The 27,368-nt window shown below is 44.5% G+C and overlaps 1 protein-coding gene across 1 annotated transcript in view; it reads right to left on the reverse strand.

The window, feature by feature from the left end:
- Positions 1-27,368, reverse strand: part of LOC311125096 (uncharacterized protein) — a 216,137-nt gene that overhangs the window by 126,379 nt on the left and 62,390 nt on the right. Inside the window, exon 2 of the mRNA XM_084199171.1 lies at positions 14,772-16,325. Coding sequence (XP_084055297.1) covers positions 14,772-16,325 — 1,554 coding nt within the window. The remainder of the gene's footprint in view (positions 1-14,771; positions 16,326-27,368) is intronic.

The raw sequence follows: 27,368 nt of genomic DNA on the forward strand, positions 1-27,368 counted from the left end.
AGGACCTGGTCAATGACCTGAAGAGAGCTGGGACCACAGACTCAAAGAAAACCATTAGTAACACACTACGCCGTCATGGATTAAAATCCTGCAGCGCACGCAAGGTCCCCCTGCTCAAGCCAGCACATGTCCAGGCCCGTCTGAAGTTTGCCAATGACCATCTGGATGATCCAGAGGAGTAATGGGAGAAAGTAATGTGGTCTGATGAGACAAAAATATAGCTTTTTGGTCTAAACTCCACTCGCCGTGTTTGGAGGAAGAAGAAGGATGAGTACAACCCCAAGAACACCATCCCAACCGTGAAGCATGGAGGTGGAAACATCATTCTTTGGGGATGCTTTTCTGCAAAGGGAACAGGACGACTGCACCATATTGAGGAGAGGATGGATGGGGCCATGTATCGCGAGATCTTGGCCAACAACCTCCTTCCCTCAGTAAGAGCATTGAAGATGGGACGTGGCTGGGTCTTCCAGCATGACAACGACCCGAAACACACAGCCAGGGCAACAAAGGAGTGGCTCCGTAAGAAGTATCTCAAGGTCCTGGAGTGGCCTAGCCAGTCTCCAGACCTGAACCCAATAGAAAATCATTGGAGGGAGCTGAAAGTCCGTATTGCCCAGCGACAGCCCCGAAACCTGAAGGATCTGGAGAAGGTCTGTATGGAGGAGTGGGCCAAAATCCCTGCTGCAGTGTGTGCAAACCTGGTCAAGACCTACAGGAAACGTATGATCTCTGTAATTGCAAACAAAGGTTTCTGTACCAAATATTAAGTTCTGCTTTTCTGATGTATCAAATACTTATGTCATGCAATAAAATGCAAATTAATTACTTAAAAATCATACAATGTGATTTTCTGGATTTTTGTTTTAGATTCCGTCTCTCACAGTTGAAGTGTACCTATGAAAAAAATTACAGACCTCTACATGCTTTGTAAGTAGGAAAACCTGCAAAATCGGCAGTGTATCCAATACTTGTTCTCCCCACTGTATATATATATATATATATAATAGAATTATTGTAAAATTAACTGTGTCCATAAGGTGTAGATAGTAAGTATAGACCGGAAGTAGAGGCCTGGGCATTGTTGTTCACTAATTTACTCCAAATAGGGAAAGGATGGCGGGGTTGAAAAGTAATAAAGGGGAGAATATATATAAAAAACATGGGGGATTGGAAGTGATGCAGACAATTACATTGATAGAAGATACAATCTATCTGCAATATTAAGCTGATCCATCCCCCCCACCCCAAAAAAAAAAAAAAAAAGTAAAAAATAACATTTCATCAACAATTTCATCAACAACTTCAGAAATATAACCTACATGATTGTCTGGAGTCTTCCACCAGAAGAGATTTATATAAAGTTATCTTCTGTTCATGCACGATAGAATCAAAAGTCACACTATAATAATGTTTTAAGGTCATACCAAGGATCATTTATCTATTATATTTTGAATTTTAAGACCCCTTGAAGTCTCCCCTTGAGATTCTCACCTTTCCACAGAGGGGCGATATTAGTATGTAGCCCAAACTGTTCGAACGCTACAGAGAGAAGTTGACAGATCGGCTGTGCCGACTTCAAACGAGTCCCTTGTGGGGGCAGTAGAGCAAAATGGAGAACACCATCGTGTTCGTGAGAGTCTCTTTTCGGCCAAATCGTTCGGTCACACTAGAGGCGATTTTGAGAGAAGACTGATTTTCGGGATGTCTCATGGTCTGACAAACACTGCTCCCCCCCCCCCCCCTCCCCTCCCCTAACATCTTTCAGCTAAAACGGGGCTGTAGTAAAACAATCATTTAACAGGGAATATTATTAGCAGCTATTAACTTATTATTTAACTCCACATGTAAAGACAGCATCCGACAGGATGTCAACTTTAACATATTTCTTCATTTTCTCTGATTTCGCTGTGTGTGTGTGCGTGTGCGTGTGTGTGCGTGTGTGCGCGTGTGAGTGCCTGCGTGTGTGCGTGCGCGCGTGTGTGTGTCTGTGCGCGCGTGCGTGTGTGTGTGTGCACGTGCGTGTGTGTGTGTGTCTCTGTGTGTGTGTGTGTGTGTGTGTGTCTCTGTGTGTGTGTGTGTGTGTGTGTGTGTGTGTGTGTGTGCGCGTGTGGGCCAGTGTGATCTCCTGCTCTAATCTAGGTAATACAGCATCAGATAACTGTCCTAACAATCATTATTCAGGAGGAGAGTAACTAGCTACATCAATAGTCTTATAACAGCTGAAAGAGCCTCCAGTGTCTCTGTGTCTCTGTGTCTCTGTGGGTGTCATTTGGGGCACAGATTAACATAATTAAACAGTAATTAGGTAGTAGTGGGTATGAGGAGCCAGATTAACAGAATTAAACAGTAATTAGGCAGTAGTGGATATGAGGAGCCAGATAAACAGAATTGAACAGTAATTAGGTAGTAGTGGATATGAGGAGCCAGATTAACAGAATTAAACAGTAATTAGGTAGTAGTGGATATGAGGACAGAATTATCTTTATCTCACATCAAAACAGCCAGGGGCAGAGAGTGCACTATGTAGGGAATAGGCGATATGCACAGGCGAGCATAAACGGTGGGTGATTAACATTCGACAAGTCAACTTTCTTACAACAAACACACGAGTCTGCAGCCGACACTTTCTAAGTGAAGATGTGATAGAGCCTCCGACTCCAGCTGGGCGCAAATGTCTGAAGAAGGGAGCTGTTCCAGTGCTGTTTCAATGGAACAATTTCAGTCTTCCAGCCCCACGGCCCGGAATTTGGGAAAGGACAGAGCGTCCCAACACAGAAACCATTAATGATCCGTCTGTGGAATTGGACTGTCCTCCTGACCATAACTAATGCAACAGTACTGAACCTGCTGCACTGGATATGTCCCTTGAACACAATGAAGAACTTAGCGTAGAGATAGCAAGGCTCCGAAATCAAATTGAGGAGATAACTATCAGTAGCAATTTCTGCTTGGAGCGGTTTGCTGGATCTGATGATGACATAAGGTTTTTCACAAGGTACATTTTAAATGTCCAATGTGTTTAATATATAGGCCTATGTATTTGAGCTGTCAACAATGACTAGTATTATTATCTGTTTAAATGTTGCATGTGTGATGTGTGTTGTTGTAAGCTACTGGAAACCTTGAATTTCCCTCGGGATGAGTAAAGTATCTATCTAAAACTATCTAGATCTAGGCTATCTACTAGCGCATTAATTGTATTTTAAAATACTTAGAAGAGCAGTAAGCAAAAGGACTGACGTGTGCGTGATCCAGTTTCTGACCTTAGTGCCAAATGTTCTAAGATGTTGTATAACTGTCAATAAGGATGCTAACATGCTTGCAATTTAATGCTGTGTATGGACACTTAACATATAGAAATGTAACACGTATTTCCCACAGGTTTGCAAGTCATGCCCACCTGATGGCCTTTTGGAAGCAGATAGAGCCAGCCACCTGCAAGATCATACGGGTGACAAGAGCACGAAGTGTAGCAAAGACTGATGAGGTCCCTCACACTGGCAATGCAATGGTGAATATATTTTACAGTTGTTCTTACAAAGCAAGATATATTGCATCATCTTATCATCTTGAAAGTTAAGCCAGTAACAATCTATTTGTGTAATGAGGTAATAATGTAATTCTTACTCTTTTCAGGTTCTTCAACCCATTGACACATTTTTTCTCTTCATTAATTACTTGTCATTGGGTCTGATGCAGAAGGATCTGGCCCACAGATTCAAAATCCACCAGTCAACTGTAAGCCACATCATAAATACATGGGCTAACTTCCTGTATACTGTACTAGGGGCTGTGGGTATTTGGCTGGATGAGGAGACTGTCAAATCTCACATGCCAGAGGTTTTTCAGGGTTACACTGACACACAAATTATTTTGGACTGTACCGAAATACACTGCCAAACACCTAGTTCTCTTCTCCTCCAGAGTGAGGTGTTCTCAAACTATAAATCACACTGTACATTTAAAGGATTAATTGGGATGGCCCCTAACGGCGCAGTAACCTTTGTGTCGTCTCTCTATGAAGATGCCATCAGCGATAAAGAGATTCTGAAGCAGTCTGGCATTGTGGCTATCTTAAACCCATCTATGGCCATAATGGTTGACAAGGGTTTCCTTGTAGAAGACTGTGTGCCCTGCAAGGTCCACATACCTACCTTTCTGTGTAAGAGAGCACAACTGTCTGAGCCAGAGGTCAGGAAGACATAATCTATTGCCAGACTGAGAGTCCACGTTGAGCGGCTCATTCACAGGGTTAAGGAACATAAATTATTCAGTACAGTAATCCCTCTTTCATTGACGGGCAGCATCAATCAACTTTACACAGTTGCCTGTCTTTTGGTCAATTATCAAAATGGGCCCTTGGTTAAAGCCTGGTCAACCAATGTGTCACGATCGTTGTAAGAACCGGACCAAGGCGCAGCGTGATAGGCGTACATCTTTTAATGAGTACTTTAACCCAACAACAAAACAACGAAACGATACGTGAAGTCTAAAGGTTAAACACCACAAACCTATACAGATCAAGATCCCACAATTAACTGTGCCAAACAGGCTGCCTAAGTATGGTTCCCAATCAGAGACAACGAGAATCAGCTGCCTCTGATTGGGAACAACCCTGGCCAACATAGAAAACAATGATCTAGAACAGAAACCTAGAAAACTAAACATAGAAACTAACACCCTGGCTCAACATTAAAGAGTCCCCAGAGCCAGGGCGTGACACAATGGCTAATGTTGGCAGCACAATCCTAAAATGAACACTCATGGATGGCTATGGAACAAATAGGCTGTGATGAAATACAGTGGGGGAAAAAAGTATTTAGTCAGCCACCAATTGTGCAAGTTCTCCCACTTAAAAAGATGAGAGAGGCCTGTAATTTTCATCATAGGTATACGTCAACTATGACAGACAAAATGAGAGAAAAAAATCCAGAAAATCACATTGTAGGATTTTTAATGAATTTATTTGCAAATTATGGTGGAAAATAAGTATTTGGTCACCTACAAACAAGCAAGATTTCTGGCTCTCACAGACCTGTAACTTCTTCTTTAAGAGGCTACTCTGTCCTCCACTCGTTATCAGTATAAAAGACACCTGTCCACAACCTCAAACAGTCACACTCCAAACTCCACTATGGCCAAGACCAAAGAGCTGTCAAAGGACACCAGAAACAAAATTGTAGACCTGCACCAGGCTGGGAAGACTGAATCTGCAATAGGTAAGCAGCTTGGTTTGAAGAAATCAACTGTGGGAGCAATTATTAGGAAATGGAAGACATACAAGACCACTGATAATCTCCCTCGATCTGGGGCTCCACGCAAGATCTCACCCCGTGGGGTCAAAATGATCAAAAGAACGGTGAGCAAAAATCCCAGAACCACACGGGGGGACCTAGTAAATGACCTGCAGAGAGCTGGGACCAAAGTAACAAAGCCTACCATCAGTAACACACTACGTCGCCAGGGACTCAAATCCTGCAGTGCCAGACGTGTCCCCCTGCTTAAGCCAGTACATGTCCAGGCCCGTCTGAAGTTTGCTAGAGTGCATTTGGATGATCCAGAAGAGGATTGGGAGAATGTCATATGGTCAGATGAAACCAAAATAGAACTTTTTGGTAAAAACTCAACTCGTCGTGTTTGGAGGACAAAGAATGCTGAGTTGCATCCAAAGAACACCATACCTACTGTGAAGCATGGGGGTGGAAACATCATGCTTTGGGGCTGTTTTTCTGCAAAGGGACCAGGACGACTGATCCGTGTAAAGGAAAGAATGAATGGGGCCATGTATCGTGAGATTTTGAGTGAAAACCTCCTTCCATCAGCAAGGGCATTGAAGATGAAACGTGGCTGGGTCTTTCAGCATGACAATGATCCCAAACACACCGCCCGGGCAACGAAGGAGTGGCTTCGTAAGAAGCATTTCAAGGTCCTGGAGTGGCCTAGCCAGTCTCCAGATCTCAACCCCATAGAAAATCTTTGGAGGGAGTTGAAAGTCAGTGTTGCCCAGCGACAGCCCCAAAACATCACTGCTCTAGAGGCGATCTGCATGGAGGAATGGGCCAAAATACCAGCAACAGTGTGTGAAAACCTTGTGAAGACTTACAGAAAACGTTTGACCTGTGTCATTGCCAACAAAGGGTATATAACAAAGTATTGAGAAACTTTTGTTATTGACCAAATACTTATTTTCCACCATAATTTGCAAATAAATTCATTAAAAATCCTACAATGTGATTTTCTGGATATTTTTTTCTCATTTTGTCTGTCATAGTTGACGTGTACCTATGATGATAATTACAGGCCTCTCTCATCTTTTTAAGTGGGAGAACTTGCACAATTGGTGGCTGACTAAATAATTTTTTTTCCCCACTGTATGTTATGAAATTCATGTCTTTTTTTTTTCAAAAATGTTTTTATTGAGCCACAGATTATCGTACAGACAGTAAATTAGTCAAGTCAGCGCTCTCTTTTTTAGAACGGTAACAGTAAAGTTACAGCTATAGAGTGAAAGTTTTGCTCCTAATTCCTCTTGAAAAGTAGAAACATCAAGTACAAAAGCAAGGAAGTTGGGCAATATGTTTATAAAGAAATAAGTAAAGATGACAGGACAGTTTTGAGTAGAACATCAGCAGTTTAAAGAATATCTGAGTGGAATATGTTACTGTCATTGCAGTCATCAAGTCAGGAAAAAGTAGTAATCTCATTATTGTTTACATTTCAAACCAAACTCCAATTTGTTTACAACAGACCCAACAACAAAGCATGGCAATTCCCACTCAGCTACCCTGGTCTGTATTAGGCTACCACTGTTCATCTATCGTGAAAACCACTAAAGTTCTAAAGTGTTCTCTTAGCAATGGCAATCAAAGCTGTGGTAACATTAAACGAGTAAAACATGTGTTGAACGGAACCTTGAACAAGTTCAACAGAACTTTGAACGTGTCACTTAATCCAGTCCTACTCTCAGCTGGTGTGGTGGCTTTAGTTTCTTCATTGAGCGGTAGCAGTGGGCTCTCACAGAGATCTCATTTGTAGCCCTGTTTTACCTGATACTTTCATAAAAGTATAAACACATGAAGTGAGAGGTATATACACATGATTAAACTTTATTTAAAGCATGATTAACCTGAAGCAGGACGGAGTCATGACTTAAAACACCAAAGCAAGGCTTCTAGCTCAGGCTAGCTAGCGTTAGCATATTACCTTCAAAGTTGCAAAGAAAAGAAGAAACGTAAAATTTGAAGCCTTTATCCAGTTTGCTACGTGGTGTCGTACTGGATGTCCGGACGACCCTCGTATATCATTAACAGATACTTTAGGCAACTCCAGCAAACACCTTGTAAACTTCATCTCTGCCATCATAACGGTCTACTGTCACTGTCTAATGTTTTTTCCGGTAACCGGAAATGCCCAAGCATCCTTACGCCAATGCGGAAGTGATGCGTGCATAGAGCCTATTGGGTGCCATTTTGGAAGCTGCCTCTGTCTGCAGTAAGAGCTGAGCTGAGGGGAAAACCCAGTGGTTACTGGTTAGACTAATAGAGTCACTAATAGAGTAAAAAAAAATCTGTCAGTGTCTCAAACGATTCCGCGGTGCTTCAATGCTTCCAAAACAGAATGATAGAATCCCTCTGAGTGCTCCAAATTACCCAGAAACCACCCTAACCTCCAGTGGGTTTGACGTGAAGAGATTGATGGGTTTTGTGTTTGTGTGTGTGTCCCACCGGGCTGTGGTGTCAAGGCAGAACAGTGAACCTGTCTGTTTGTTATAACAGGAAGCAGGAAACAGTCAGGAACAGGTCTACACACACACAAGCCAGGAGTGTAACAACTAAAAATACCCCCTCTGAAAAGGTCATAACAAGCCATAAAACACAGGAGGACATAGAAGGATGTGTGTGTGTATGTACATGATGAAACCATGTGATGAGAAGTCATTCAGCTGGGTGTGACTCTCTGGTGTGGTGTCAACATCGGTCTGTGATAATGGGTGTAGCTCTTTCCTGCAGTCAAATGACCTAGTGGCCTCATGGGTGGAATGTTATTCATATTTGTCATAATTTCATAATTAATAAACATATTTTAAAAAATTACACAGAACATCCAGTGTTTCCATGTCAAACGGTTTTGTTATAATTCAGTCTTCTGTGATGTATATAAAGTGTAATATTTGGATGCAAACTCAACATTGAATACATTTCAACTCTATATTTGACATGGTCCAGGTGTCTTTTTTTTTAAAGCCCATAACCATGTGTGTGAGGTGTGTACTTTTCATTCAAAGTAGATTTGTTTAAGACTACCAAGAAACACTCTGTGTGACCCTGATTTAGCCCACTGCAGTACAAGGCTAAACACGAGAGAGAGAGAGAGAGAGAGAGAGAGAGAGAGAGAGAGAGAGAGAGAGAGAGAGAGAGAGAGAGAGAGAGAGAGAATGGAAGGAGAGAAGAGGGAAGAGAGTAGTATCTTTGATAAATACAGCAAGAGGTCTTTGTGGAGAGCCTAGAAAACACTACACTCTTAGAAAAAAAGGTGCTATTAAGAATCTAAAATGGTTCTTCGGCTGTCCCCATAGGATAACCCTTTGAAGAACCCTTGTTGGTTCCACGTAGAGCAGTTTTGGGTTACATGTACAACCCTTTACACAGAGGGTTCTACATGTAACCCAAAATGGTTCTACCCGGAACAAAAAAAGGTTATCCTATGGGGACAGCCGAAGAACCCTTTTGGAACCCTTTTTTCTAAGAACGTAAATATTGGTGAACTTCCATCTAAGACTTACCACCATGCCACTTAACCCTAACCCTCAAATTAAACCAGATGTTATTGGTTGGGTACACATATTCTGCAGACGTTATCGCAGGTGCATGTTTCCAGCGCCAACAGTGCAGTAAAACCCAACAATACTCACACATCACCAAACTAAAAAGAAAGGAATGAAGAAATATCAGAGTCTGGAATATAGCGTCTGTGTTGGTATCTAAGCTTTGAGGAAGATCACCACCTCCAATCCCATCTAGCCTTCAGCACAGCCATCCACCAATCACCACCTCCCCTTCTGACAGCAGACATACAGTGCAGAGACAGGGCTGCAGGGCAGGACCACTAGGTATAGCACATGGGGATGATACAGCGCAGAGACAGGACTGCAGGGTAGGGCCACTAGGGGTAGCACATGGAGATGATACGGTACAGAGACAGGGCTGCAGGGCAGGACCACTAGGGGTAGAACATGGGATGATACAGTACAGAGACAGGGCTGCAGGGCAGGACCACTAGGGGTAGCACATTGGGATGATACAGTACAGAGACAGGGCTGCAGGGCAGGACCACTAGGGGTAGCACATTGGGATGATACAGTACAGAGACAGGGCTGCAGGGCAGGACCACTAGGGGTAGCACATGGGGATGATACAGTACAGAGACAGGGCTGCAGGGTAGAACCACTAGGGGTAGCACATGGGGATGATACAGTAGAGAGACAGGGCTGCAGGGCAGGACCACTAGGGGTAGAACATGGGGATGATACAGTACAGAGACAGGGCTGCAGGGTAGGACCACTAGGGGTAGCACATGGGGATGATACAGTACAGAGACAGGGCTGCAGGGCAGGACCACTAGGGGTAGCACATTGGGATGATACAGTACAGAGACAGGGCTGCAGGGCAGGACCATTAGGTATAGCACATGGGGATGTGTAAAACATACTCCTCAGCCTTAAGTGTCCCTCTTGCGTAACCTCATTAGCTGGCTAGCGATCGGCTATGACGCTTGAGGAGGCTGGTCACGTGTGGCTGTGAGGCAGAGGTCCAGAGTTCATGCCAGATATGGTACTTTTCATAGGCAACATTGTGTGTGTGTGTTCATCTTTGTGTAAGTCCTCCTTACTCCCCCTCTACCGCTCTTACCATCAGTCTTCCTTCAAGTCCTTTCTCTCTCTCTCTGTCTTTACCTTCCCCTCTCAACTTGTTGTCTATTCAGTCAGGCATGGTACACTGACCACCATCTGTCGCACACACAAAGACTCTAACTGTAAAAGCTTGGTATCCATCTGTTAAAGCACCCCCAGGAGAGGAGAGAAGGGAAACAGAGGAGAGAAGAGGAGAGGGGAGAAGTAGAGAAATAGAGGAAGAGGAGAGATAACATGTTCCATCTGGAAAAGGACTAAACTCTTCAACATGATCGTTTGTCTAAACAGAGGATGTTGTTGTTCTATGAGGGGAGGCTGTGACCCAGTGTGTATTAGTGTGTCTAGGACCACCAGGCCACCGGAATCTGACAGAGTGTTCTATCAGAATCATCCATGTTATGTAGTGGGTGTTATGGAGCTGCACACGTACTTTCCAGGCTAGCCTGTTTTGATTTGGCTCAGAGTTTCCACACTATTAGAAGCACCACTGACCTAACAGCTGTCATCTCTGTCCTCTGGGACTATGACAGATAGTATAATACTGATGGAGAGGGACCAGCTGAGAGGGAATTTAACTAGTAACTCTACAGATACAGGACATAGCACTACCTCCTGTGCCATTAAGATCTGGACCTCATAGTATGGCTACACACGAGTACACACAACGAGGCTTCAATATCAGGGCTGGTTTCTAAAACTTCAGACAGTTATCTATTCATAGGCTGCCTCCCAAATGGCCTCAAATTGATAGAGTCGCAGCAAATGTTCTCATGACACGAAAAACTGCCCAGTTGTGCTGATGATTATAGAATGTTTGTATAAAACAGTCATCTGATGTTTCGAGAACATTCCTTGAATACATTTAATTTGTTCTTTAAAGGTTCCCAGAATGTTTCATTACGTTGTGAGAACATTGTGTGGACATCACAAAAGACATGTTCCCAAAACACAAAAACTGTCCAGTCTTGGTTCTGGTTGTGTTTGTATGACTAAATACTGTTCAAATATCCTATGAATGAAATAATCTGCAGATTGTCAACATATGAAGTGTAAAAATATGGTTTCGTTTGAATGATTAAATGCTATTTAAATGTCCTATGAATGTAATTAAAGTGCCATGTGTCTCTATATCACCTACAATACAGTCCTCAGATGAGAATGACCATTAAATCTAGAGAGAAACACAATGGGGATGTATTACAATCTGCTTTATGATGCTTTAAGGAGATACACATTTGCATGCTAAAAATGTTGTGGTGATATTAGGTCAAACTTAAATATAACATTTTCTAAATGTTCTTCAAATGTTCTGAGGACCTCCAAGAAAAGGTAAAAAGTATATTGCGTGAACATCAATGGAATATTATGTTAAACCTAAAACAAATTTGCTATGCACGTCATAATAACTGACTTACTGTATTTGGAAATTGTGGAACATTGCGCAACATTGTTGGAATGATTTGTGCAACCTATGTGAATATCACAAGAATATTATTGCAACATCCCAAACAACTCCCATAACTTAATTCAATGTGGGAACCTTTAATGAACTTAGACCAGGTGTTATGTCAACATACATACAACATTAAAGGAATGTCCTGTGCAACCTAACTTAAACATTGTATCAATGTCAGCACAACTGGACAGTTTTAGTGTTTTGGGAAACTATGTCTTGTCATATCCCCACAAAGTTCCCAAAACCTAAAGAAATTTTTTGGGAACTTTTAAAGAACATATAAATGCGTTCTGGGGATGTTCTTGCAAAATCAAGAGGCCCGGTCCAGAAAAAAGCCTAAACCCTCCTCCATAGGCACTTGTGTAGCTCTGAAATTGTCACGCCCTGACTCAGAGGAAGCTCATATGTTGAGACAGGGTGTGTATTTTCCTTGTTGTGTTTTTCTATGTTGTATTTTCTATGTTGAGATCTAGTATGTCTAGATCTATGTTGGCCGGTGTGGTTCCCAATCAGAGGCAGCTGTCGCTCGTTGTCTCTGATTGGGGACCATACTTAGGCAGCCTATTGGCACTAGTGGGTTGTGGGATCTTGTTCCGTGTGAGGTTTGTTGTGTGTACCTTAGGACGTCACGTATCGTTAGTTTATTGTTTTGTCGTTGTGTTTATTCGTTTAATAAACATGTTGGCATATCACGCTGCACCTTGGTCCGTCCCGTTTATCAACGATCGTGACAGAAGAGCCCACCAGACCTGGACCAAGCAGTGTGCCGAGGAGGAGCAGAGAGGATGGACTTGGCAGGAGATGAGAGAGGATCTGGCAAGAAAGAGGGAGGCCCTGATCAGGGTGGAGAGGCAATCCCCCCAAAAAATTGGGGTGGGGGGGGCACACGGTGTGGACGATGAGGCAGCAGGAGGCCGCGACAGGGCGGATCTGCTGGTTAGGAGAGGAGGCCACCAGATTACGGGGGCCATTGGTTCAGAGGGAGCAGAAGGAAGGTGTAAAGGCACGGCGAGAGGAGCTGGTTAGGCTGCAGAAGGAAGCAAGTGGTGCGTGTCGCCAGTCCGGTCCGGCCCGTTCCTGCTCCCCGCACTAAGCCAGTGGAGTGTGTTCCCAGTAGGGCCCGGCCCGTTCCTGCCCCTCGCACCAAGCCAGTGGTGCGCGTCGCCAGCCCGGCCCGGCCTGTTCCTGCCCCTCGCACCAAGCCAGTGGTGCGCGTCGCCAGCCCGGTCCGGCCTGTTCCTGTCCCTCGCACCAAGCCAGTGATGCGCGTCGCCAGCCCGGCCCGGCCTGTTCCTGCCCCTCGCACCAAGCCAGTGGTGCACGTCGCCAGCCCGGTCCGGCCTGTTCCTGTCCCTCGCACCAAGCCAGTGGTGCGCGTCTCCAGCCCGGCCCGGCCTGTTCCTGTCCCTCGCACCAAGCCAGTGGTGCGCATCGCCAGCCCGGCCTGTTCCTGTCCCTCGCACCAAGACAGTGGTGCGCGTCGCCAGCCCGGTCCGGCCTGTTCCTGTCCCTCGCACCAAGCCAGTGGTGCGCGTCGCCAGCCCGGCCCGGCCTGTTCCTGCCCCTCGCACCAAGCCAGAGGTGCGCGTCGCCAGCCCGGTCCGGCCTGTTCCTGCTCCTCGCACCAAGCCAGTGGTGCGTGTGTCCAGTCCGGTACGGCCCGTGCCTGTTCCACCGGTGCCTACTCCGGAGCCAGAGCAGTCCGCTCCACCGGTGCCCAGTTCAGCTCCGGTCAGCTGCTCCACTGTGGAGCCAGAGCAATCCGCTTCACTGGGGTTCAGTCCAGCTCCGGTCAGCGGCTCCACTCCGGAGCCAGAGCAGTCCGCTCCACCGGTGCCTGACCCAGCTCCGGTCAGCTGCTCCACTCCGGAGCCAGAGCAGTCCGCTCCACCGGGCTCTAGTCCAGAGCCTGAGCAGTCCGCTCCACCGGTGCCCGGTCCAGCTCCGGTCAGCGGCTCCAGTCCAGACCCAGACGTCAGCCCCTCTCCAGGTTCGGGGTCTCCCACACCAGGGTCCAGACAGGGCTTGGAATATAGTGGGAGGAAGGAGAGGGGAAGCAACGCGCCGAGGTCTAGACCAGACCAGGGGCGCAACAGGGAGGCGAAGAGTGAGAGGTCATCACGCCCTGAGCCGGATCCGCCTCCGAGGCGGAATGCCCACCCGGCCCCTACCCGGCTATGTTTATGTTGTGCGGTCGGAGTCCGCACCTTTGGGGGGGGGTACTGTCACGCCCTGACTCAGAGGACGCTTATATGTTGAGTCAGGGTGTGTATTTTCCTTGTTGTGTTTTTCTATGTTGTATTTTCTATGTTGAGATCTAGTAGGTCTAGATCTATGTTGGCCGGTGTGGTTCCCAATCAGAGGCAGCTGTCGCTCGTTGTCTTTGATTGGGGACCATTCTTAGGCAGCCTATTGGCACTAGTGGTTTGTGGGATCTTGTTCCGTGTGAGGTTTGTTGTGTGTACCTTAGGACGTCACGTATCGTAAGTTTATTGTTTTGTCGTTGTGTTTATTCGTTTAATAAACATGTTGGCATATAACGCTGCGCCTTGGTCCGTCCCGTTTATCAACGATCGTGACAGAAATAACTTCATAGATAGGTGTAAGCAATAGAGTGAACGCATTTTTAAGTAAATCTCAGCTCTGTTAAAAGTACACTCAAGAAAATATTTGATTGATCATAGTGATTCATATCGTTAATATGCCCCACAAACATTAGACAACTATACAGAAAAAGCCCTTCAATTGCTGAAATAAGTAAATAAAATCAATGATGAGATTAGTCAACTGATACCTGACACGGACATTGTGGCGTAGCAGGAAGATCTGAGTATCGTGAACCAAGCGGTTGTGAGTTCAAATCCCAAATGAGGACATGTTGAATAATAATTACTGTATAAATGAACATGCTCAATGTAATCATGTATGTCAAATATGTTGGTTGAAAAAACTGTATGTTAAAAACACTGTGTGTGAGCATACCTAACCTTGCCAACAGACAAAGAGCTATGAGTGGATCAGTGGTTCACCAATCAGGGCCTTAATTAATTTGTGTATGGACAGATCAACGTTCCCATGAAATCTGTCTAGAACATTAGTACCTTCAGTTCTGGGTAAGTTCTATTTGACATTAAGGGAATGGTCTCTTGGAAACATTCCTTACACAACATTGGAACATTCCTATGAAAACGTTAGTTAATGACCTATATGAGTGGCAGGTAGCCTAGCTGTTAAGAGCGTTGGGCCAGTAACCGAAAGGTTGTTGGTTCGAATCCCGAGCCGACTAGGTGAAAAATCTGTTGATGTGCCCTTAAGCAAGGCACTTAACCCTAATTGCTCATGTAAGTTGCGCTGGATAAGAGCATCTGCTAAATGACTAAAATGTCAATGTAAAATGCTTACCTTGCACTCTCTTCAGCCCCTGTCTCTGCACCGCCACAGGTAGAGGTGATGGTGAAGCTGAGGAAACACGCTCCTGACGCATCATCATCATCGGTGGTGGGCTCTCCTTCTTCACCCCGTTGCTAAGGGCAACCCCGCTCAGAACACTGGCAGCGCTTGGAACCCTGGTGGTCATCATGGCGTCGGGTCGGGAGAAGGAAGCGATCCTCTGCAGGATGGAACCCACGCTCTCTCTCTCTGACATCATTTCCGGTGGCTGGGCGTGGCCCAGCGGTGGTTGGGCGCACTCCAGTGGCGGGGGGGTGGAGGGGGCCAGGTGTCCTACCTGAGGTCTGGGGGAGAGCAGGTTGAGCTGGGGGGTCTGGGCGGGGGACAGGGGGACAGGGGACTGACTCACCTTAGGGACAGGCTTGGCCCCCGGGGGGGAGGTAGGTGGGGGAGAGCGGGGGAGGGATGGGTTGTTGTTGTGGTGGTGGTTGGCGGGGGGAAGAGGAGTGAGGTCACCGCCGGAGCTGTCCAGACTGCTGAGGGAGGGGCTAGCAGAGACAGAGAGGCTGCTGGGATAGTGGCATCTGGGGGGAGGTTTAGGGGGGTCAGAGGAGGGGGGAGGACGGGGGCTGGGCTGGGGCGTCTTCAGCCCCACCAGACTGTCTAGATCCAGGGGAAACTTGTTGAGACGCTGGGTCTCTTTGGGTTTGGGCTGGCTCTGGGGCTGGTAGATGTTGTGGTTCTTATTGGGAGAGTAGCAACCTTCCTTCCCAAAGGAACTGGTGTTATAATGGCCCTGGGATCCGCCATTCAAACCCACATTGGCGTTGCCATACCTCACCCCTCCACCTCCAGCCCCCCGCACCCCCATCACCCCGCCTCCCCCTTCCCCGATCTGGAGGTCCAGACTGGGCATGGATCCGTGGCTGACCCCCCTGGGCTCTGGAGCTCCCAGCACCATGGGCCCCTCCAGCTCAGAGTGAAACACACTCCCATGGGAAGAGACGTTCTTCAGAGCTGGGCTGCCCAGCCCAATCCCCATCCCCAGGCCTGACCCACGCTGCTGCCCAGGACGCAGCTCCATCTGTGGGGTAGTGGAATAGGACAGAGACCCTGGCTTGCCTGGAGGTAACCCTCCTCCTCCTCCTTCTCCTCCACCTCCCTGGATGGAATACTCCAGACTAGAAGAGGAGCTATGGAGACTATCATTATCACTGCCTGGGCCGGAGAGAGAGGAGGAGAAACCCTTAGGGTTGAACTTGTTCTGGAAGGAAGAGGCCCTGGTGATGCCTCCGTAGCTCCCTCCGTTGTTGTTGATGGTGGGTCTGTTCATGTCTCTGTTGAAGGAGAGGCTGGAGACCATGCGGGACTTGAACACAGGGCTCTGGGAAGGGCTGGGGTTGGTACCAAGACTGATCCGGGACCGGAAGGCAGGGGAGCTATGGTTGGATGTGGGGAACCCTCGACCCTCGTTGGTCTTGTTGAGTAGGGGGGAGGGAACGGGGGAGGAGGGGGAGAACGGAGGAGGCTCGTCCACATCATCGACGTCGAAGGATCTTTTCAAAGCTGTGGAGGAGAGAGGGAGATATGGGCAGAGGGAGGGGAGAGAGGTGGAGGGGGGAAGAGGGAGGGAGGGAGGGAGTTGAAGTTAATCAGTAACAGTTATAGTTATAACATGAACTTTAATAAAATGAATACACTTATTAACTGTTCAATCTTATTTAAGTTAGTTGATATTCTCAGGCAAAACCGAGTCAATCCATTGACAGATAACTGTTCTTTTGAAGCTAGCAGTAAAATGTTGTATACATCTGGCCCTTCATTGGACACGGTGTTAACAAACCTCCAAACGAGCTTCAATGCCATACAACACTCCTTCAGTAGCCTCCAACTGCTCTTAAACACTAGTAAAACTAAATGCATGCTCTTCAATCGAACGCTGCTGGCACCCGCCCACCCGACTAGAATCACTACTCTCGACGGGTCTGACCTAGAGTATGTGGACAACTACAAATACCTAGGTGTCTGGTTAGACCGTAAACTCTCCTTCCAGACTCACATTAAGAATCTCCAATCCAAAGTTAAATCTAGAATCGGCTTTCTATTTCGCAACAAAGCCTCCTTCACTCATGCTGCCAAACATGCCCTCGTAAAACTGACTATCCTACCGATCCTTGACTTCGGCGATGTCATTTACAAAATAGCCTCCAACACTCTACTCAGCAAATTGGATGTAGTCTATCACAGTGCCATCCGTTTTGTCACCAAAGCCCCATATACTACCCACCACTGTGACCTGTACGCTCTTGTTGGCTGGTCCTCACTACATATTCGTCGCCAAACCCACTGGCTCCAGGCCATCTATAAATCACTGCTAGGCAAATCCCCGCCTTATCTTAGCTCATTGGTCACCATAGCAACACCCACCCGTAGTATGCGTTCCAGCAGGTATATCTCACCCAACTACCTCATCCCCATATTGTTATTTATTTTGCTCATTTGCACCCCAGTATCTCTATTTGCACATCATCTCTTGCACATCTATCATTCCAGTGTTAATACTAATTGTAATTATTTTGCACTATAGCTTATTTATTGCCTTAACTCCATAACTTGCTACATTTGCACACACTGTATATATATTTTCTGTTGTATTTTTGACTTTATGTTTTGTTTTACCCCATATGTAACTCTGTGTTGTTGTTTTTATCGCACTGCTTTGCTTTATCTTGGCCAGGTCGCAGTTGTAAATGAGAACTTGTTCTCAACTGGCTTACCTGGTTAAATAAAGGTGAAATAAATAAAATAAAATAAAAATGTCAATCTATATGGCCCAGGCCTGCCAGGACACACACACACACACACACACACACACACACACACACACACACACACACACACACACACACACACACACACATACCCCTCCCCCCGTCAGCAGAACCCAGGAGTTAAAGGGACATTTCACCAAGCTCTACAACACTGTATATAGTAATTACTATATTAACAACGTTACGTTCTTTTGTCATGAACATCAAAAATCTCCTCACCACAAGCTAGAATGAGCACATTTTCATTTCACCTGTAGAATCAGGAACTTTCCACTTACTGTCTATTCGTCTGCTCATAGTGAACCACAAGGTAGATGGGTTGTGCCCACCAACGTGGACTTGAGCTCTGAAAGAACAACACACAGAGTAGCTAGCTAGCTAACGTTACAGCCAGGAGATTATCACAGGGATTTTCAGTCTGAACTGATGGGCAATTCAACCGACGCCAGCTGAGAAGTGATGCGATAATGTTATCATAGATTTCTCCAGGAACAGGGTTGGAGTTAAAACCCACAGGAGGGTGTCTCTCCAGGAACAGGGTTGGAGTTAAAACGTACAGGAGGGTATCTCTCTAGGAACAGGGTTGGAGTTAAAACCTATAGGAGGGTATCTCCAGGAACAGGGTTGGAGTTAAAACGTACAGGAGGGTAGCTCTCCAGGAACAGGGTTGGAGTTAAAACCTACAGGAGGGTATCGCTCCAGGAACAGGGTTGGAGTTAAAACCTACAGGAGGGTTTCTCTCCAGGAACAGGGTTGGAGTTAAAACTTACAGGAGGGTCCTCCAGGAACAGGGTTGGATTTAAAACCTACAGGAGAGTAGCTCTACAGGAACAGGGTTGGAGTTAAAACCTGCAGGAGGTTATCTCTCCAGGAACAGGGTTGGAGTTCAAACCTACAGGAGAGTAGCTCTCCAGGAACAGGGTTTGAGTTAAATCGAATTGCCTGAATGCCTACTCTGGCAGTGACACATGTTGCATTGTTACAGGGACACTAACTGATACTGCCTGTATATATGTAAATAACACCATGTTATTCCTTTGTATTTCTACATTGTTACAGGGACACTAACTGATACTGCCTGTATATATCTAAATAACACCATGTTATTACTTTGTATTTCTACATTGTTACAGGGACACTAACTGATACTGCCTGTATATATGTAAATAACACCATGTTATTACTTTGTATTTCTACATTGTTACAGGGACACTAACTGACACTGCCTGTATATATGTAAATAACACCATGTTATTCCTTTGTATTTCTACATTGTTACAGTTCTCCTAGTAGAGAACCGGAATATGATAACTAAGCTGGACCAGGCAGAACTAGAAGTATGCAACTTGCAGCTGAAAGTATTGTATTGGTTCCTGGGATTTTTTAATGGAAATGAAAGCGAAACCAGGAATTAGTCTCTCCTGGCTCAGGCTTGTGTTGTAGAACCACCATACAATAAATATTGATATTTTCTATACATTCTCTAAATGTTTCTGCCTGTATGGATTCACAGAATAGATTTATATAAACTGTACGGGGCTCTCTAGGATCAAACTGATGTTAGACATTCAGGTATGTCCAAAGAATGTTTATTTGTCAAGGGGAGTGTCCACTAACGCTAACTCAAAAAGAGAGCCGGCTATTCAACAAGAATGTTACATGGTAAAAGTAACATAGGAAAAAATAATGTATGAACAATGTAGTAGAGTCCAGTGTGTCAGAGTATGTCTCAGACAACTGGTGATCAGCAGATTATGGGAGAGGTGGCCATGATGAAATGACCATTCACAAAGACACATACAGTAAGAAAATTACGGCTGTCCCCGACCAAGTCTATATCTTTTTCCATATATAGACACATTATACAGTGAGGGAAAAAAGTATTTGATCCCCTGCTGATTTTGTACGTTTGCTTTTCTGCTAAGGGGACAGCACAACTTCACCGCATCAAAGGGACGATGGACGGGGCCATGTACCGTCAAATCTTGGGTGAGAACCTCCTTCCCTCAGCCAGGGCATTGAAAATGGGTCGTGGATGGGTATTCCAGCATGACAATGACCCAAAACACACGGCCAAGGCAACAAAGGAGTGGCTCAAGAAGAAGCACATTAAGGTCCTGGAGTGGCCTAGCCAGTCTTCAGACCTTAATCCCATAGAAAATCTGTGGAGGGAGCTGAAGGTTCGAGTTGCCAAACGTCAGCCTCGAAACCTTAATGACTTGGAGAAGATCTGCAAAAAGGAGTGGAACAAAATCCCTCCTGAGATGTGTGCAAACCTGGTGGCCAACTACAAGAAATGTCTGACCTCTGTGATTGCCAACAAGGGTTTTGCCACCAAGTACTAAGTCATGTTTTGCAGAGGGGTCAAATACTTATTTCCCCCATTAAAATGCAAATCAATTGATAACATTTTTGACATGCGCTTTTCAGGATTTTTTTGTTGTTATTCTGTCTCTCACTGTTCAAATAAACCTACCATTAAAATTGTAGACTGATCATTTCTTTGTCAGTGGGTAAACGTACAAAATCAGCAGGGGATCAAATACTTTTTTCCCTCACTGTATGTGTTTCAATCAAATGTTTAAAACTGTCCATGTTAATGAAGCTGCAACATAATTACAGCCATTTCTGACTGAAAAGTTTGGTTACCAAAATCCCTAATTTGTTTAGGAAAAACATTCCCTATTCCTTCAACCCTTGGTCTCTTTACGTGACACGCGTATGCATCGCATGCACGTGCCAATAGCGCCTGATCTATAGCATATCATAATCACATGAATAAATTGGTTATAACAAACTCTGAACACGTGACAGCAAAATGGATGCAGAGGATGTGACAAATAAACTGGAAACGGGGGAATGTCTATTGGTTGCTCAGGAGGTAAAGGGGAAGTCAGATGTGTGGAATAAATTTGACTAGTTGTGGAAAATACTGGAGCAACAGAAAGAAGGTAAGGCGCAGGCATATTATTATTATATTATATTATTATTATATTATTAACAACACTAAATCAATTATAAGCGTACCAGAGAGTCCGCTGTAATGTTTTTTTTTGTAAAGCCTTTATTACAGGAAAGACTAACAGTCGCATTCATTCGTGAATGCAATTTCCCGAAATGGAACGGTTTATTTATTGTTTACGTTAATTATTCAAGGGTCGCTTTATTTTATTGTAAAACGAAAATGCTTGATTGCATTTCAAATCATGAATGACTCATTTGCAGTTTGATGACATGAACGAATGAATGATTGATTGATACAGTAGTCTATATAAGTATTGAAATACAGGCCTAAGTAAGTGACAGGTTTTAAGACTAAACAGAATGCGCTCTTTGGCCTACAGCTAGATAATATAATATGCCATTTAGCAGACGCTTTTATCCAAAGCGACTTACAGTCATGCGTGCATACATTTTTTTTTTTTGTGTATGGGTGGTCCCGGGGATCGAACCCACTACCTTGGCGTTACAAGCGCCGTGCTCTACCAGTTGAGCTACAGAGATAGATAGATGGTGGTTATAAAAGGCTACCATACAAAGCCTACTAATGATAATGACATTACTTATTATAATAATGCTGATCATAATAATAACAATAAGAAGGAAATCAAGAAAAAGGAGGATTATATTATATAATTTCTCTGACAATTTGGTAAAGCGTAAACAACACTAAATAAATTATAAATAATACCAGAGGCTGTTCTAACGGGGGGAAAAAAGTGTAAATCCTTTATTACAGCATAGCAAAGATTAAAAACAGCCGAATTTGTGAAATTGCTTTATCCTACATGTTGTGGTTGCATGAGGCTTGGTGCTCACGGAATCAGTAGGCTGTTAAACAAACACTCAAACAGAAGCAGGATCTGTCTTATTTCTGTAGGTATATATGGATGATTTATAAAGCCAGACACATTTAACAGTTAGGCTATTGATTATATACCTAATTAAGTTAGCATTTCCTCTCTCCTCACTTTTCTTAGACAATTAAGGCAAGTGCTGTTTTCTTGTCTCCTAACTCCGCTGCTGCCTCTGCCACAAATGATTTAGGTTGACAGTGGTTGCTGATGTTACACATTTGCTAACAAGTTACACATGCGAGGCTTGGCGCATAGCAAGCTAGCAGACTCTAGGCTAACTAGCCAACTCCAGTCATGTGCTAACATTTGCTGGTAAACCTAGGTTTAGGTGGCTGGTTGTAACATTAGTAGCTTGCTGTTTAGTAGCCATATCTATGAGTACAGTTACATGCACACAATAATAAGATTATTGTGGATAGTCAGATTAATATAATAGCTTGTTTAAAACGTTTACATGCTTTGCAAGAAGAACGATTTCCCTAATAATCCTGTTTACATGACACATCTGAAATCAGATGATCAGAATTTGATTCTGAATTTGGACATATAAAGTTTGTATGTGAAAACTATTTCTAAGATGCATACTTTCAGTTTTTCTGAAATCACTTCACTCGCGCATAAGAGGGAGGCATGCGCTACCGGTAGACCGCTGGAATGCCGATTAAGCCGTTTACATGTCCTAATAATTTGAAAGATTACACAGAAAACCAGGTGTTTTAATCAGCGTATGCTTACATCGATATCTACCTTACACAATTACTATTGCCCTACTCGGCCAACTGCCATAATCAGTTTAATATCGAAATATTAGTGTAAACATACTCTATGACTAAAAAGAGAATATGTTTTACAATCGAGATACAATAGCTAGCTAGAGCTCCGATTGTAAAACCTGTTCTCTTTTAGTCATAGATATGTCTAGCTGTTTAGCTACCTAGCATGCTACCTAAGTTAACAAACAGAAAAATAACAATTACATTTCCTCCCACTGTAACACAGTAGTATGTCAATACATAATGAGTTTCAGTAGATAAACTAAAGGTGGCTCGTATGAAAAATAACTTACTTAGCTAGCCACCGTATTTGTTATCTGCCCTCTTGGTGCTGGCTTCGGCTGTAGCTGAGCTTCTAGCTAAATAAAACTATTTGTTTTGAATCCTCTTCGCTATATTCCGGTTACACGGACTCTTGGCCTCCCATCCTATTCTAACCACCTCTCGCCGGCTTTGTATTCATGTTACCTGATGAAATTGCTGTACAATATGATCTTGTTGCCATCTGATGCACATTCAAATGTAATAGAAAATCAACACTTCAGAGCTCTCCCTGTCCTCTGCCATGCCCTGATTGTATTACTGCTGATGATATCTGGAAATGTGAATGTACACCTTGGCCCATCTACTGTTGCTAGCCCCAATTCTGACTTGTGCTCTGATATCTGTTTCACTGATTTCTGCTCTCGTAAAAGCCTGGGTTTTCTGCACGTTAACACTAGAAGCTTATTACCTAAAATGTATCAATTGAAAGTGTGGGTTCACAGCTCCAATCCAAATGTGTTGGTCATTACTGAGATGTGGTTAAGAAAGAGTGTTTTGAACACTGATGTTAACCTTTCTGGTTATAACCTTTTTCGGCAAGACAGATCTTCCAAAGGTGGTGGAGTGGCAATCTTTACCAAGGAACACCTTCAGTGCTCGATTGTCTCCACCAAGTCTGTCCCAAAACAATTTGATTTTCAGGTTTTAAACATTAAACATTCAAATAGCTCTTTGTTGACTGTTGCTGGGTGTTATCGTCTACCATTTGCACCGGCCTGTACCCTACCTGCCCTAAGCTCTCACCTGGCCCCTTACACTAAGTCTGAATTTGTCCTGCTAGGTGACCTAAACTGGGACATGCCTAAACCAGTCCTAAAGCAACAGGACTCCCTAAATCTTCCTCAGATTATTACCAATCCAACAAGGTATGACTCCAAACACCCAGAAAAGGCTACTTTCCTTGATGTTATCCTCACAAATAATCCTGATAGGTATCAGTCTGTTTTCTGTAATGACCTTAGTGATCACTGTTTTACAGCCTGTGTTCGTAATGGCTGCTCAGTGAAACGACCTGTCCTGATTTGTCATAGATGCTTGCTAAAAAACTTGAACGAGTAAGCCTTCCTTCATGACCTGGCCTCTGTAAATTGGTATAGAACCAGCTTGATCCCCTCTGTCGAAGATGCTTGGACCTTCCTTTTTGATATTTTCAGTGGTATTGTTAACAAACACGCCCCCATAAAGATAATGAGAATTAAAAACAGGTGCAGCCCCTGGTTCGACCGTGATCTGGCAGAGTTACTCCACTACAAGAATTCCATTTGGCGAAAGGCTCGGCACACGCATACTCAGGCTGACTGGCTGTCGTTCAGGCAAATGAGAAATAAATGCACTCAGGCTATCAGGAAGGCCAAAGTTAGTTACTTTAAGGAGCAGTTCTCTCTCTGTGGGTCTAACCCCAAGAAGTTCTGGAAAACGGTTAAAGACCTGGAGAATAAACCCTCCTCCTCACAGCTGCCCATGTCCCTTAATGTTGATGATGTGGTTGTTACTGACAAGGAGCACATGGCTGAGCTCTTTAATCAACACTTCAAGTCAGGATTCCTATTTGACTCAGCCATGTCTCATTGCCCGTCCAACATTTCCTCATCTCCCACCCCTTCTAATGCGACTAGCCCCAATGCTCCTCCCTCTTTTTCCCCTGCCCCGCTACAACGTTTCTCCCTGCAGGCGGTCACTGAGTCTGAGGTGCTAAAGGAGCTCCTTAAACTTGACCCCCAAAAAACATCTGGGTCAGATGGTTTAGATCCTTTCTTCTTTAAGGTTGCAGCCCCTATCATCGCCAAGCCTGTCTCTGACCTTTTAACCTGTTTCTCCTCTCTGGGGAGGTTCCCATTGCTTGGAAGGCAGCCACGGTGCGTCCTTTATTTAAAGGGGGAGATCAAGCTGATCCTAACTGTTATAGGCCAATTTCTATTTTGCCCTGTTTATCAAAAGTGTTGGAAAAACTTGTCAATAATCAACTGACTGGCTTTCTTGATGTCTATAGTATTCTCTCTGGTATGCAATCTGGTTTCCGCTCAGGTTATGGATGTGTCACTTTAACCTTAAAGGTCTTAAATTATGTCACCATTACCCTTAATTCTAAGCAATGTTGTGCTGCTATTTTTATTTACTTGGCCAAAGCTTATAATACGGTAGACCATTCCATTCTTGTGGGCCGGCTAAGGAGTATTGGTGTCTCTGAGGGGTCTTTGACCTGGTTTGCTAACTACCTCTCTCAAAGAGTGCAGTGTATAAAGTCAGAACATCTGCTGTCTCAGCCACTACCTGTCACCAAGGGAGTACCCCAAGGCTTGATCCTAGGCCCCACGCTCTTCTCAATTTACATCAACAACATAGATCAGGCAGTAGGAATCTCTCTCATCCATTTATATGCAGATGATACAGTCTTATACTCAGCTGGCCCCTCTCCGGAATTTGTGTTAAACGCTCTACAATAAAGCTTTCTTAGTATCCAACTAGCTTTCTCTGCCCTTAACCTTGTTCTGAACACCTCCAAAACAAAGGTCATGTGGTTTGGTAAGAAGAATGTCCCTCTCCCCACCGGTGTGATTACTACTTCTCAGGGTTTAGAGCTTGAGGTAGTCACCTCATACAATTACTTGGGAGTATGGCTAGACGGTACACTGTCCTTCTCTCAGCACATATCAAAGCTGCAGGCCAAGGTTAGATCTAGACTTGGTTTCCTCTATCGTAATCGCTCCTCTTTCACCCCAGCTGCCAAACTAACCCTGATTCAGATGACCATCCTACCCATGCTAGATTACGGAGACATAATTTTTAGATCGGCAGGTAAGGGTGCTCTTGAGCGGCAAGACGTTCTTTACCATTCGGCCATCAGATTCGCCACCAATGCTCCTTATAGGACACATCACTGCTCTCTATACTCCTCTGTAAACTGGTCATATCTGTATACCATTCGCAAGACCCACTGGTTGATGATTATTTATAAAACCCTCTTAGGCCTCACTCCCCCCTATCTGAGATACCTACTGCAGCTCTCATCCTCCACATACAACACCCGTTCTGCCAGTCACATTATGTTAAAGGTCCCCAAAGCACACACATCCCTGGGTCACTCCTCTTTTCAGTTCGCTGCAGCTAGCGACTGGAACGAGCTGCAAAAAACACTCAAACTGGACAGTTTTATATCCATCTCTTCATTCAAAGACTCAATCATGGACACTCTTACTAACAGTTGTGGCTGCTTCGCGTGATGTATTGTTGTCTCTACCTTCTTGCCCTTTGTGCTGTTGTCTGTGCCCAATAATGTTTGTACCATGTTGTGTGCTGCTACCATGTTGTGCTGCTTACATGTTGTGTTGCTGCCATGTTGTGCTGCTGCCATGCTGTGTTGCTACCATGTTGTGTTGCTACCATGTTGTGCTGCTGCCATGTTGTGTTGCTGCCATGTTGTGTTGCTGCCATGTTGTGTTGCTACCATGTTGTACTGCTGCCATGTTGTGATGCTACCATGTTGTTGTCATGTTGTGCTGCTACCATGTTGTGCTGCTGCCCTGTTGTGCTGCTGCCATGTTGTGCTGCTGCCATGTTGTACTGCTACCATGTTGTGCTGCTGCCATGTTGTGTTGCTAACATGTTGTTGTCATGTTGTGTTGCTACCATGTTGTTGTCATGTTGTGTTGCTACCATGTTGTGCTGCTACCATGTTGTGCTGCTGCCATGTTGTGTTGCTACCATGTTGTTGTCATGTTGTGTTGCTACCATGTTGTTGTCATGTGGTGTTGCTACCATGCTGTGTTGTCATGTGTTGATGCCATGCTATGTTGTTGTCTTAGGTCTCTCTTTATGTAGTGTTGTGGTGTCTCTCCTGTTGTGATGTGTGTTTGGTCCTATATTGTAATTTTTAATCCCAGCCCCCGTCACCGCAGGAGGCCTTGTGCCTTTTGGTAGGCCGTCATTGTAAATAAGAATTTGTTCTTAACTGACTTGCCTAGTTAAATAAAGGTAAAATAAAACAATAAACATAAATGAAACACATGGTTGAATTTCACCATCTAGCTAGTTAAGAGAACATAAACAAAATGCTCCGATTGGTCGAATTCATGTTGATGACAGGAATCACTTGAAGCCATTGCGCTCTGGTCAGTTCTTTCAGTTTTGACAAGAGAATACTGTGTGGCGTCTACCTCCCCTTTCAGAAAAGGCCGTCTTGGGGGAGGGACGGGGCCAGATCAGGAAGCACCGCACCACACCGAGTTTAGTCTTTAGGAGAATAAAATGTTTTTGTCAACTGGTACATTTATCCATGAATCCGCCGATGGGAAGATCACTGAAAGACGTTCAATGGCTCTTTAGAACACGGACAACCATATCTACATGCATACAATGATCAGTATAACATAGATACTTCTAGTGTGATCAGTATAACATAGAGGCATCTAGAGTGGTCAGTATAACATAGAGGCTTCTGGTGTGATCAGTATAACATAGAGGCTTGTTATACTGATCACACTAGAAGCCTCTATGTTATACTGATCACACTACAAGCCTCTATGTTATACTGATCACACCAGAAGCCTCTATGCTATACTTATCACTCTAGAAGCCTCTATGTTATACTGATCACACCAGAAGCCTCTATGTTATACTGATCACACCAGAAGCCTCAATGTTATACTGATCACACTAGAAGCCTCTATGTTATACTGATCACACTATATAGAGGCTTCAGGTGTGATCAGTATAACATATAGGCTTCTAGTGTGATCAGTATAACATAGAGGGTTCTAGAGTGATCAGTATAACATAGAGGCTTCTGGTGTGATCAGTATAACATAAAGGCTTCTAGTGTGATCA

This window comes from Coregonus lavaretus (assembly GCF_964263955.1).
Source record: "Coregonus lavaretus genome assembly, contig: HAP1_SCAFFOLD_192, whole genome shotgun sequence".
Classification (NCBI taxonomy): domain Eukaryota; kingdom Metazoa; phylum Chordata; class Actinopteri; order Salmoniformes; family Salmonidae; genus Coregonus; species Coregonus lavaretus.